The sequence below is a fragment of the Simochromis diagramma genome, unplaced genomic scaffold (assembly GCF_900408965.1).
Source record: "Simochromis diagramma unplaced genomic scaffold, fSimDia1.1 OVJJ01000320.1, whole genome shotgun sequence".
In the NCBI taxonomy this organism is placed as follows: domain Eukaryota; kingdom Metazoa; phylum Chordata; class Actinopteri; order Cichliformes; family Cichlidae; genus Simochromis; species Simochromis diagramma.
Window position 1 is genome coordinate 2,051,739 of NW_024386773.1, and position 13,839 is coordinate 2,065,577.

The following is a 13,839-nucleotide window of genomic DNA, read 5'->3' on the forward strand; positions in this document are numbered from 1 at the left end:
AAATGTTTTTGCAGCACTCAGGACATGTCAATTCTTTTACCATCTTTTTTAATAATCGGTTATTTGGAACTTGTCCCCACAGTTAGGGAAATTATACAAAACAACCGAGTAACCATCTGCTTTGAGCAGAGCTGCTAAGAATTGTGGGCAGCAAATGTATTTGCAATTGATTGTGTCAAGTCACATAAAACATCCACAGATCAGCTGAAATATCATGGCAGGAGTCTTGCTGTAAAATAAAGTGTCCTGAAAGTTGCCTGCATTCTCTCAATTTGTGCTCAGCATCAGCTATGCAGGTACATTTCTTTAAAAGGTTATTCATTAGCAGGCCGCTTTACAGGAGCTAAAAAGCTCTGATCATCCCTAATGATATTTTTCAGTGCTTAGCAGTGAGGGGAACAAGGCAGGGTTGCTTAACCCTAATACCTTTGTAAGTACCCACTTTAAACCATCTGGTCAGAGGCAGATACTGGGAATGTTGGACTGAGGATCAAAAGAGCTGCAGAGAGACCAAAGTGGAATTGCTATTTACAGCAAGCTCCAGCCTCTTATAGAATACGGATTAAATCTTTTTTGGAAGAATGTCAATGTTTTTAATTTTTAAAAGAAAGAAAAAAAAGACGACACCCCTCCCACAGTGTTCAAAAAAAATTTTTTCCCCAAGTCGTATTTTCACCTTGAGTCATGTCCAGTAAAATGTTTTCCCCGTACGAATGCTTGTACGTTGAAGGGTATTGTATATCTTTAGGGAGTCATCCGTAAGAGCTGCTTAATTCAAAGCTGGTTTAGTAGCTCAGCCAGACGGCTCTAAAGGGCTCCACAGAAATCCAATTGCAGGCATAATGGGATTGCAAAAAACCCAAAACCAAGCTTCTCATGCAGAGAGCCAAAGGGAAGAGCAGAGGAGGTGCAGCATGTCATGAGGGAAGATGTCAATCCAGTGACTTACAATCAAAACAAAAGCCCAGCATGTCAGCACGTGAAGCGGACTCATATTGGAGGATGAATGTTTGAATGTGAATGGGTATAGATTCTGTGAAATAAAGAAATTAATAAATAAACAGGCTGAATGGCTATATAGCAGAAGCTGGACAAAACGTTTCCCTCAGCCATAAAAGCACTCAAGACTGCAGCTCTTTGTTCAAATGTGCCTGGGGTTCAGAGTTCCGTGTTGGCATTACTGCATCTTGAAATATTCAATGGCACAGAAAAATAGAGTAGAAGATCAGAAAATTAGGGTATTTTGAGAGAGCGAGCGCTTCACAAGTGAAAAGAAGGTCACGCAAGGAATAGAAAAAGAGACTTGAGAGATGGAACAGCAATTAAGAGACATATGAAAGAGACAGACACACACTTGCATATTTAATTCTTCATTGGAAAACAAATAATGGAGGCTTTCCAGTTGTGCCAGCATAAGTCTGGCACCATAAAGGGATAATGCATGAGAAGCTCAACAGCGGGATGTGTTCACCCAGCAAATCCCCCAAATATATCTGTTTCAATCCTGCAATAGACATGCAAATTCTGCAATGCAAAAATCACGTACTGTAAACAAAGACAAGTTTATCATCCACTCAGAGGCTTTTGGCATAGAAACGCCATCACATTCACAGTGAACACACAAAGCATGTGCACATGCTTCACAATAGTGTCAATTTGTCCTTTAATTCCCTCACCAGTAACATAAAATTATTTAGAAATTTCAAAATAACCACCTTAAACTTCAGAGGCTTTTTTTCCCTTTTCCTTTTTTTTTTTTTTTTTTTTTTGGAGCATTGCTATAAACACGGCACTCTTATGCTTTGCATTTAAAATAAAAGCTGTGATTTAAGTGCATGCATGCTTAGGGGTATATGTGCAAACCGCGTGCTTAGTCCCATCAGTGCTCGTTCAGGCAGTTAGAAACGGCATCTCTCGTATGTGGATGCGTTTAAGTGTCTACATCGTGTAGTGAGTGCTGTTTTGTTTAGCTTTTTTATAAGCAATGAAGAAGCTTGCAGATGAGTGCAATTTTCCAAAGGTACTGTAGGATAAAGTGGCCACTCGTGTTGGTAGAGTTCTTGCTTGCAAATTTAAAAAAAGAAGGAAAAAAAAAAAAAGAACCTCTGATGCATGCACATGTACAGGTACAGCTTAGGAATTAAAAAACGGAAACTGACACCCATTTTCGCTTCAGGAGCAATAAAGAAAGTTTCATCAAAAACGCTACAGGAATAACTTAAAGCTGCAGTCTCTGCATATACATTTTGATTTAAGATCAGGAAATCAATGTGCATGAGTCTAACAATTTCTACTTCTGTCGAGTGAAGTGAGTTCCTTCCCTAAAAACAGACACTAAAACATGTTAAAGCACCAGTTTCCCCACACCATAAATTATTAAAATGTCCTTCGTGCTCATATTGTTCTGATGAAAATGTGCAAAGATATTAAAAGACAAAAATAGGAATTGGGGATGCATGACTCAAGTGAATTATTCTTGTCCTGCAGCTTGAAATAACGCCTTTTCTATTCAGCATCCACACAGGGTGATTAATGGCCTTATAGATAAATTCCCATGTCCTTTAAGCCAGCCATAAACTCTAATCAGGACACACAGGGCTCTTCTCATGCATGATTTGGCGGCAGCATCAGTCTCAGAGGGTCAAACAGTCTGCTGCAATTCTGAGTATTTTCGTAGAATCAAAGAGCAAAGCAAACACATCCCTAGATTGTTGAAGTCCAAAAGGTCCCAGTCATCAGATAGGAGAAATGGAGCATTTAACCTCCCACATGAAGAAGGCCTACCTCAGTCACACTTAAGATACTGTATTATCACTTCCCTTCTGGCCTGCTGTACCACTTTGGATGCAAGCCGTGGGGTTTGAGGACCAGGCAGATGAGGAAGACTGAACACGGCATGATACGAAGAGCTCATGTTCAAGTGAGATGTTTTCTCAGACCACTGAAAGACAAAGCCCAAACATTTATGTTTATGTTAAGGAATTGTGTAAATAGTTAATATTCAGAAGATTATCAACAAATTCCACAAAAAAAGACGAACATTAAATTGGCGACACTGTTGTGGTACATGAGGTATGATGCTTATTTATTTTTTTATTTTTTTTCCATAGAAACTCTACTTTTTGCACCCCTTTCCTACTTCCAGAGGGCCTTCTAGTTTTAGCTCCCTCGTGGAAATGATCTAAAAATAACAATCACTATCAACTAACCGAACCTTTACAGGGGATCGTCACTGCTGATGAGAGCTGGGTCTCCATCTATAACCTGAAGAGACCACAGTTTGCAATCCCAATGATGGAGAGGTCAGGAGCAGGAGGGGGACTTTTAACTGAATTCAAAGTTCTAGTAATCAACGGTTCAAGACTTTTAAAGTAGTATATTTTGCCAGCATGCACCAGCACACAGTTTACTGGCCAGACCTACACAATCAAGTTGCTTTATATAGCTAGGTGAAGATCCTACAAAACTATAACACATAACCCAACACAAGCACTTGGCAACAGTGGGAAGAACAAACTCCCTTGCAATAGGAAGAGTGCCACAGCAGAACTGCAGTCGGGGAGGGGCCACCAGCTGCCTCAACTGCCTGGGTGGGGTGAAGCGCACCTCATAAATTCAGTTCAAGGGGATAACGGAGGGCAAAATATAAGAATTTAAAAACTACTACTAATAAAAGTACTCCAAGCAGTCCAAAGTTGACCTTGAAAGAAAAAACATTATGTGATATATATTTATCTGCCAAGTTTTTTTAATGTCCGTTTCCCAGCGTTTTGAATCTTTGTGATTGCACCTTCTATCTGCATTGTTGTCCAGTTACACCAGTCACAAACATGTTCACAGATTGGTGTTCACTAGTCTAAAAAGGGTCCCTGACAATATCTTACTAGAAATCTCTGGCCTGTTTGTGCTTAATGCAGAAGCTCTTCAAACAACTCTGAGCCACACACAGCTGTCAGGAAGTATTGAGAAACAGAAATGATTTCATTAAAAATAATGTCCATAACAGAAAATTTTAACCGTAATCACAGACAGATAAATGGATGCACTCTCTGTGCAAACACGGCAAATGTTGACAGCCCATATTAGTTGCCCACAGTCTTCACTGCTCTCAGTTTCCACCCTCTCATATTCATCTAATGGATACTGCATCCCCTGCAGTGTGTAAGTGGAACTATGAAGTTAAAAATGCACTTTGTAATAAGAAAGTAAAGTCAAGTACCACTCTCAGATGGACAGCAGGACACGCCGTGCTTTTCTGTAACATAGTGATGTGCGTGGCTGCGCCTGCGACAGTCCTGTCTCCACCAGCAGCTGGAAGAAAAATAGACCAAGCAAACTCACTGTGGCATCAATTTCATCTAATTTTCAATTAATCTGTTGCTTACAGCACAAGATATTTATGTAACTTACTGTAAGACTGTACATAACACCATGATGAGAACACACCCAATCACACACAACACCAGCATCGTGGCAATGGTCTGTTGCCTGTGATTGGTTGCAACTACAGCGAGGAGGTCTGCATGCTCACACCTCATCCCGATAAAGCCTGGATGACATCTGCAACACAGAAAATCTGGATGAAAAAGAGCCGCTGATGGACTTTCATGACACCACTGCTGGCTAAAATGGAAAGTTACAACAGTTGTAGTTAAAGATTGTGATTTCATCCAATGAGTCATATTGATACCACAGACACCAGAATGCAAAATGTAAATCTGTTTTTAAATCATTTTGCAAAGGGTAGCAGAACAGCACTATCACAGAACAGGGCCATCTTGATGTGAACTAAATGATTTAAAGGCTCGAATTATTTCTGGTCATCAAAAATTATATAGAAAGGCTCGATATAATACCAAAAACAAACCCTACACACCCGGTGGAACATCTCACAAATAACTAGGTTTATGTAACACCTGTAAAGCAGAAGTTTTTGGTTTTTTGTTATTTTTAGGTGTAAAGACTGGGGGGGTCAAACTTCAACAATTATGCAAATATGGAGATTTAAATATCTGTATTGGTATATGACATAATAAAAGATTCACAAAATCCAAGAAACTCTCTGTAGGAACTAACTGGCCACAAATGGCCACAATTTTCAGGCCTGAAAACTGGGGCCACGGGATATTTTTAATGTTTAAAAACATTAAAAAATATCCTGTACTGGACATCATTGCGTTAGCTCAGGAATAAAATAATAATAATAAAAAAATAAATAAATAAATAAAAAACCCCACACAACATCAGTGACAAAAGTTTGTATTTTTATCCACAAAAGCAGCTTTAGATTCTGCCATAAAGACTAAACCATATGTATTTGTGTATTTGAGATAATAAAACACTGCAAACTCCATTGACATGAATAAGATTATGATGCACTCACTGATGGTCTAATGGCTCAAGCAGGCCTTAATTGTTTCCACAAGACGATCCCAAACCAAATGAAGAATATATTTTAAAAAAAAGACTGCTTAGTTGGTCTTCAGTCCTGACTTGTTTAAGTGTTTGGAGCTTTATGAACCAAAAAACAAAACAAACAAAAAGAAAAAACCCAGGAGATCTCAAAGTTTTGAGCAGCTGATATTCTACAGAAATTAATAATCACAAGCATTTAGATTTCAAAACATCTGCAATGGGTCTCCTCATTCCCAAAGTGCAGACTGTCACCAAAGGCAGAGGTGATGAGGGGATCTTGCTCACGTAACACTGCCTTGGTATCATTTTCTGTTCAGTGGGACGTTGACGTGTTTTTCAAATAATTCTTTGGATTTACATTTTGCTCAGTGTTGCAACACTTTTGAACAGCAGGTTGTACATCAGCAGGATTGCAGTGCCTTAAATTTCAGTTTCAAACAGTTTCAGCTTTAAACTGTAAAACTGTTGTTTTTCATGTGAGACCACAGACAGGATGCAAAGGTGGTGTTTTATAACCATAAATCTGCTAACTTACACACATGCGGGTGTCTCTTCCAGTATAAGGAAGCGGCACGTGCCGTGGAAGCAGAAGTGTCGGTGGGAGTCTGGACAGTCGTCGAAATGAGACCGAACCGCTGCTGCTACAAACTCTGTTGAGATGAGACATAATGTTGGTGTTACTCTTCATGTTGTTGATCTTAATGATGTTACCATGTTTAAAGTTGGCAGAGTGTTTTTGCAGTAGTGTTTCACACTGAAGCTAATAACCAAAATGAAAGTCTTTTGGTAGAGTAGCTAGCTAGTAGAAATCCATTTTACAGGTAAAGCTGTTCAATCCAGTAACACAAATATGTAATCAGTCAATCACATGGCAGCACCTCAGTGCATTTAGGCATGTAGACATGGTCAGGTTCGACCTGAAGCATCAGAATGGAGCAGAAAGGTGATTTAAGTGACTTTGAATGTGGTTTGGTTGGTGGTGGCATTTCAGAAACTGCTGACCTGCTCTCATAACCATCTTTAGGTCTGACGGCAAATGGACTGAAAAAGCAGCAGCAGCTCTCTGGGTAAAAATGCCTTGTTGATGCCAGAGGTGATGGGAAGAGAATGGCCAGGCTGCTTAAAGCCAAAAGCAAGGCAACAGTAACTCCACCGCTTGTTACAACCAGGGTTTGCAGAAAAGCATCTTTGAATGCAGAACTTGACAAACCTTGAAGCAGATGGGCTACAGCAGCAGAAGACCACACTGGGTGTTACTCCTGAAGAACAAGAAACTGAGGCTAAGATTTGCCTGGCGCCACCAAAATTGGTCAGAAGAAGACTGGAAAAACATGCTTGGATAGATGAGTGCATGCTGCAACATTCAGATGGTAGGTTCAGGATAGTGATGTAAAGGTATGCGGGATATTTACTTGGCACACTTTGGTTCCCTTAGTAACACCTAGGGAAGGGTATCGTTTAGGTTTTACCCGATACCGGTGCCAAACTGGTACTTTTGAAACGGTGCCGGTGCTTAAACGGTGCTCAAAACGGTGCTTAAAGAATGGAGAACCCAAAATTGGTCCAAAAACCTCTCATGTTCAGCTGTTTATTTGTAAAAAGATAACAATGTTAGCCTTTTCTGCAGCTATAGGGGATTTATGGCATCACTCTTGGCTGGAAGCAGTGCTTAAACAATGGAAAAAACATAAACTTTGTCCAAAAACCTTTCATGTTTAACTGTTTCCCACTTTTTCTTTGGTCATTTTAGCCTTTTTGGACAGGGTGAAGGGAGTATCTGCCATCAAACAAGAAGACAGCTGCATGTAACTACGAAGGTGTTTGCTAGTTCACCTTACCTGCATTAATATAATAACGTGGATAGCCTACTCAACGTAAACTACACACGAACAACATTAAGCTACTCGCGCAGAGAAGAACGGCTGCTCCTGCCATCATCATCCTCATCATTTCTGCTACACTGGCAGGGCTAGGGGCCAGGACTCTACTCTTCAGGTTTTTGGGGGATGTTGCTAACTCCGGGTCTGATAACAGGCAACCCACGCGCAGTAGATGTGCACGGTGTGAGGTCTTGCAGCAAGCTATCAAATACGGCGCATTTTTCGGCTTTTAAAAAAACGCTATGCGTCGCCAGGTGTTTCATTGGATTTGAGGTGTTACCTCCTTTGACAGTATCACAGTATCAGCTTAAAGCACTTGTTGCAGGCTGCTGAGTTTGCATATTTTGCTGTGAAGTACAGCCAGACTTTTGACCGCTTCGCCTTGGTCATTTTTAATCTGTAGCTCTGCTCTAAAAGAACGTACGTACCTGGACCCGCCTACTATCCTCGGAAACGTAAAATGATTGGCTAGAATCTAAAGTGTATGACATCTCAGGAAAAAAAAGCACCGAAATGTGCGCTGCTTTTCGGTCTGGTTACTACCGTTTATGTCAGAACCGGTGCCATCATGGCACCGGATACCGGTACCCATCCCTAGTAACACCTGAGCACTTTTTGGGATGGGGTAGAATGAGAAAGTCACATCATGTGCAGTGGACCAATCTGCAGCACTTGTGGGATGCTGTCGTGTCACTATGGACCAAAATCTCTGAGGAATGTTTCCAGCACCTTGATGAGTGTTTGCCATGAAGAATTAAGACAGGTCTGAAAGCAAAAGGAGGCTCAAACAGATTGCTTAATATGACTGTACCCATGGTAAATGAGCAGCCTACAGGAGCTCAGTATTTTAACTCAGTCTCTTCATATCTGTAAATTTTACCCAAAATTTATAAATCATATGCAATCCCAGTGCCTGTATTTACAATAGTCAGGATGACAAAGGTGGATGTGATAACTCTAAAAATAGTATAAATCTACCAAGACCTGAAACAACACCACCTACGAAATCCTACAGTTGACACACCCATGCCACAAACGGTAGACTTTAGTTCCCAGCTGCGGACGGCTTTGTGGTGGCTTATGTCTTTCATTGTACCTGAGAGGAACAATTACAGTAAAGAACGTCAATGAAAACCCCCAGTGGGAGGATGCAAACAAAATCTTTTCCCATCAGTCTTACTGGGACTCAGGAGAGTGCCCATCCCTGCAGGTTGCATTGTTCTTAACAAAAAAAAAAATAAAGCCTACAATGCAGCTTTTTTATCAAGCAGCAATCTCAGCTTTCCCTGTGAAACAAAACAACAGGACAAAAATAACCGATTAAATGAACACAAGGACAAAACATGACATTTCTTTTACGTAGGCAGTACAGCCAACCAAATTCCTACACTACTGACTCAAACAAATGTGAATGCAGCACAACCATCCAAAAACAGATGCCACTTTGTGAGAGCGATGAACATCCAGACAGATAGTTGTATTACACGCTGCCTTCGTCACACACTTCATTCCAACGGTAAATGGGCTGTTGGACTGCAGTCTACATGTATTGTCTCCTCCTTTCAGACTCTGTGAAAGCGCTCCGTTGTGCCTGAGGCATCTGCCTGACAACCCCTCTCACTTTCCATGTGATTTTGATGGCAATTTGAAGTAGGACTGAGAATGAATACATCCTTTAGGGCAAGAAAAGGTGTTTTTCAGATAATAATTCAACACTGTAGGTGCAGCTTTTGTAAAACGGCTAATTGTATACTGCTCATATACACTGGCCCTAATCTTTCATTTAACATAATTGTTCCCTGACTCACACTAAGAGGATCAATTATCAGCGCGCGCCACACTGTCTGCGTAATGTTAATGCACTGTTGGGAAACATCGCAGTGAGAGTATATGGGTGCTGCCATGAACAGAAATATGATGTGAAATGCAGGAAACATTCCTATAGATGGTTTGACAGCGACCCTAGACTTCCTCTGCATCTTCACGTACTTGTGACACTCATATACTGAAACTTACTTTTAACAGGGTGGATGTTGGTAGTAGTGGTTCCAGTGAGGCTTTTGGTTGCGCTGCTGCTGGTGTCTGTTGAAGAGCTGCTTGCTGAGGTGTTAGCAGCAGAGGAGGTGGCATTAATAGAAATGGTGGCATCAGTAACTGTTGCATTTGTCTGCCTTGGTCCGACTATAAAGAGAGAACCTGTTAACATATGATTACAGATACAGAGAGAGTGGATAAAAGGACAGCGGCATGTGGAAAACATCTCAATCATGACCTTAGATTTTCATGGATCATGACTTGCTTACTTTTAACTGTAGGGATGTTGGTTGTGGCTGGAATTGTTGTGCTTGTGCTTCTGCTGCTGGTTGCCGCAGAGCTGCTACTGGAGGCATCTGGAGGAGCAGTGGAGTTTATACTGATGGAAATATTGGCTTCAATAGTTACTGAACTGCTGTGCCCTGCTCCGAAGGTAAAGAGAGAGCCTGCAGAGAGAAACATAAACAGCTGTTAATGTAGGGCAGGTATAGTGTGAATATCACACACATAGGATTAACACCCCAAACCATGCAGGACAAAAATACCACAAATTTCACTGTTAACTCACTATCGAGTACCAGTGCCAGTAACATTTTTTTAAATACATATTAATATAATCTGATTGCTGCCCATCGATAGAAGCTTGTTTCTGACCAAAAAAAAATATTTTTCTTCCTTTTATAAGCCAAAATTTCCACTTTCCAACTCAAACCTCTGAGAAAATTACTCAAAATTGAGACAGTAACAGAATAACCTGAAATTCTGACTTATGGATGGCAAAAAATATTAACAATAATAATGTTTTTGTTTAGTGGCAGAAAGCAGCTTCCATACCCCTCCAAATGAAAACCAGGTGTCTCATATTCTCCTTTTTACGATCAACCTGAAGGTTATATCTAACAGTCTACTCATGGACCATTATGACTTACTCTTCAATTTGATATTAATGCTTCATTGAGTAACAGGCACCCAACAATAGTAACAGGGTCAAGCACCCACTAAAAGGATGAGATGAAAGCACTATAAATACAGCTGGTCCCGTGAAGACACGCAATTACAACCGGAAAACTGAAAATAGATTCTAGAAAAAGGCGCGGTGGTTTATTGTTTAAGGTGATGACTGACACCAAACGATTATGAGAAATGTGACTGCACACACTCTTCACCTTCCAGTCACAAATATAGTCGATAGAATAATTAGTCCAAGTATATCACCCACACAAGTTAAAACACACCCACTAAAGCCATTTAAAATAAATAAATAATAAAGTTATTCAATTTAATGATTATATAACGTTAAATAATAGAGCCCAAAAAAAAGCACAGGGGGAGGAATGCTCACATTCAAGCTTATTAACTTTGTTTAATTTCTATTTAATTGTTTTTCAACATTTAACACAGCGTTTGACGTCACTTTCACGAGTGAGATTACAATCGGACGCTTTTCTGCAGGGTTGGCTACTCACCGCTAATGAGTAAAATTGTTCCCCAGAAAATCCGAGTCATCATGATGAGCAGCTCTCCAAACCGCAGGAATATGACGAGCAGTTTCACTGAAACGCGGGTGTGTTAAGAAGCCATATCAGTCATTAGTGTTGCAGACCCCGGGACAAGCAGCAGCCGCAGCGGCGACCATCAGCAGAGACCACATTTAATCCGGCGAGCATACACCTGACCTGTTCTCGAGTGTCAAACATTAACATCTGATCTATCCACAGCTTCTTTTGGGGCGCAGAAAACTAACTGCGGTCGACTTTACCTTCTTTGCCTTCCTGAATGTCCGAGGGTTTAACTTCACAGTGTTCAGTTGAGGAAATTGGTGCGTAATCCCGTCAGAGCTGACCAATTAGAGGCAGGGAGGGAGGAGGAGGAGGAGGGGTACCATCCCATTATGACCTCAGTATGACATCTATGTTCATTTTTTAATTCTTAGCACAAATGTAAGAGTTCAGTTTTTCTGATTTAAAGTGTGAGAGAGATGTCCTTCTCCACGTCTTCTCCACTCCTGCTACATCAAGTTTAAAAAGAAATATCCAATAATAAATATTAAATGATTTTAAAGATAAAACATAACTCGTTTTTTATTCTTATCCACTCTAACCGATTAAATGCCAATTAGAGTACAGAATTTCCCTTTAAGGCAACTTTTCATTTGAGATTGCCTAAATAAGAATTATTTTTTCGCCTCAGTGTTGCCTCATTAATGTCATTAGGTTTCAAAATTAGTCAGTTTTCTTCTTTGGCTTCTTTGGGGTTTCCTGCAGCTTTGCTGCTCCGTCTGTTCATTCATCTGTCCAACAGTTTGGTGCAGACCAGAATATCTTTTCTCTGACTGGCTGCGATCCCATAACATGTGTGGTGGGTATTTAGAAACTCAGAGGACAGTTTCTTATGTGTGTAGTGATTCCCCGACCTTTCGCTAACAGTGCCAGCAAGCTGTTATCAGGTTCGAGAAAGCTGAAAACACAAGTGCTCAGATACACTAAATAAAAGTGACCTGGAAATTCAAAGCATGTTTCCTAATATGTTAAATAAAATCTTGTATTCTTTTATCTGCTTCCTTGTCAGCTGCACAGTTACATTAGAGAGGATATCACCAGGCATTAATCCAGCTAAAACAGGGAACCTGCTGATTTACACCGCTCCTGTAGTTCTATAGCGGAGGCCTAAAAGTGCCAAATTATATCAATAAATACATTAATAATTAAATAAATGTGTCATTATACAACCAACTAATTAATCATGTCGTTAATTAAATAAAATACAAGTAAAATTTGTGTAAAAACACATAATGTGCCGCAATATCTGATTAGTTACCCTGCGCAGCAAGTCATAAGCATAGCTCGCTCACTCATTTATGTATGATAGAATAATGTGAATGAAAAAACACAGAGTTCCAGAATAAGAGTCTGGTTAAGAAATGAAGTGTTTCTGTCCACTTAAGCAGGAGCGTTTTTCTTTGAAAATACAAACAGTGAATGCTGAGTCTCTATAAATAGCGAAGTAATTTTAACAGAGGATCAAAAGTTCTGATGAAAGATTGATAGATTACCATAACACCAGTGACTGAGCAACATAGAAATGCCTTACTTTATGAAATAATCCACTTCTTGACGCAATAAACACTTCAAATGACAGATTTACTAAGACTGAACCGCAAAAATGCGCCGATGAGAGCAGAAGGTTCTGCGGGTGATCGCAAATGAACAAGCACGGTGAAGGAACGAGTAAGGTAGCCTACTAACAAAAATAATAAAGTGTAAGAGCAGTTTTTACTGTAATCTGGAGCCAACTCCAGAAAAATCGATGCTTTTTATATACTGGGACAAGAGTTATGTCTGGAACTGATGGAGACTCTGTAGAATTTGGAGGGTGAGACAACCGTTTGCTGGATGCGTTTGACGACTGACCCGAATGATGAACAAAAGAACACAAAATTACCGACTGCGCCAATTGCGCAATTGCATCCAACGCTCGGTTTGCGCCTGAGAAAAGACACGCTTCATGTTTCTTTATGGGCCGATGAATATTATTATAAAGAACTGGAAACATATAGAGATTAGCTTTATGTATTCATAGTGTGTAGTCTGAAGATCTACAGGACACAACCAAAACAACTGGGAGAGAAACCCACCCGAAATTAACGCTCCTATTAGAGCTAAAACAGGCGCAAATAAAACTTGTTTTATATATTAAATGATTTTCAGCGCCAAAGGACGCTTTTTTGCTGGCTGACCTCTGACAGCTTTGACCACTCACTTTATCTTTAATGGCTTGAATATTTAACCACACTTGCTAAACGTGAATATTATATTTCCTCACTTGAAAAAAAAAAAGGCAAACAATTTTTTCACCCTTGCCTCCCGCACAGTTTGGTAGACGTAACACCAATATCAAAATGTAAGCAAGTATTATGATGCTATTAGATCAGTATTTCCTTGGACCTGTAAAATATACACAAGTTGAGATAGATATATATAGACTAACAACCCTATAAAACTGACTAAAACTATACAATCACCCCCCTGCAATCAGCTGCGGTTTCCTTTGCAATGCCAAAAAGCAACAGTGCCGGCAACTTATCAAACCGTTCCATCTTGCTTGGACCTAAAACCAGCAAGTTTCTGGAGAAGGACATTAACATTAAAAAAACAGTGAATCTCTTATTCACAAACAAAATATAAGTTTAATTCATTATTTCAACTGCCCATACAACTGACCACACTCCTATAATATAACATAAACTAAAACATACTAAGACCCACAAATATTCCCAGCGTGTAGAGACAAAATATCGACTTAACCAGGAAAAGCAACATCTTAAGATTCATGTAAGTAATGCGAGCGCCTGCAGGAAGCTATGAAATGTTATCTAATTAATTGATAATAATAATTGATAATGGTTATTTGCTTATCTAAATCGCCAGATTCCATTAAAAGTTTTGCATTGTATTTACGTAACAAACATATTTTTTTGAGTGTACTGAGATCAGTTCTAGATCGCACGTTC

At 39.9% G+C, this 13,839-nt stretch overlaps 1 protein-coding gene across 1 annotated transcript; it reads right to left on the reverse strand.

The window, feature by feature from the left end:
• Nucleotides 1-1,770: 1,770 nt before the first annotated feature.
• On the reverse strand, nt 1,771-11,142 carry tgfa (transforming growth factor, alpha). The gene is given in 8 exon segments (XM_040002856.1): nt 1,771-2,941; nt 4,220-4,311; nt 4,411-4,436; nt 4,439-4,560; nt 5,951-6,065; nt 9,312-9,491; nt 9,599-9,775; nt 10,796-11,142. Coding segments are annotated over 7 exon segments (750 nt in total). The 5' UTR covers nt 10,839-11,142; the 3' UTR covers nt 1,771-2,941; nt 4,220-4,224.
• Nucleotides 11,143-13,839: the final 2,697 nt, after the last annotated feature.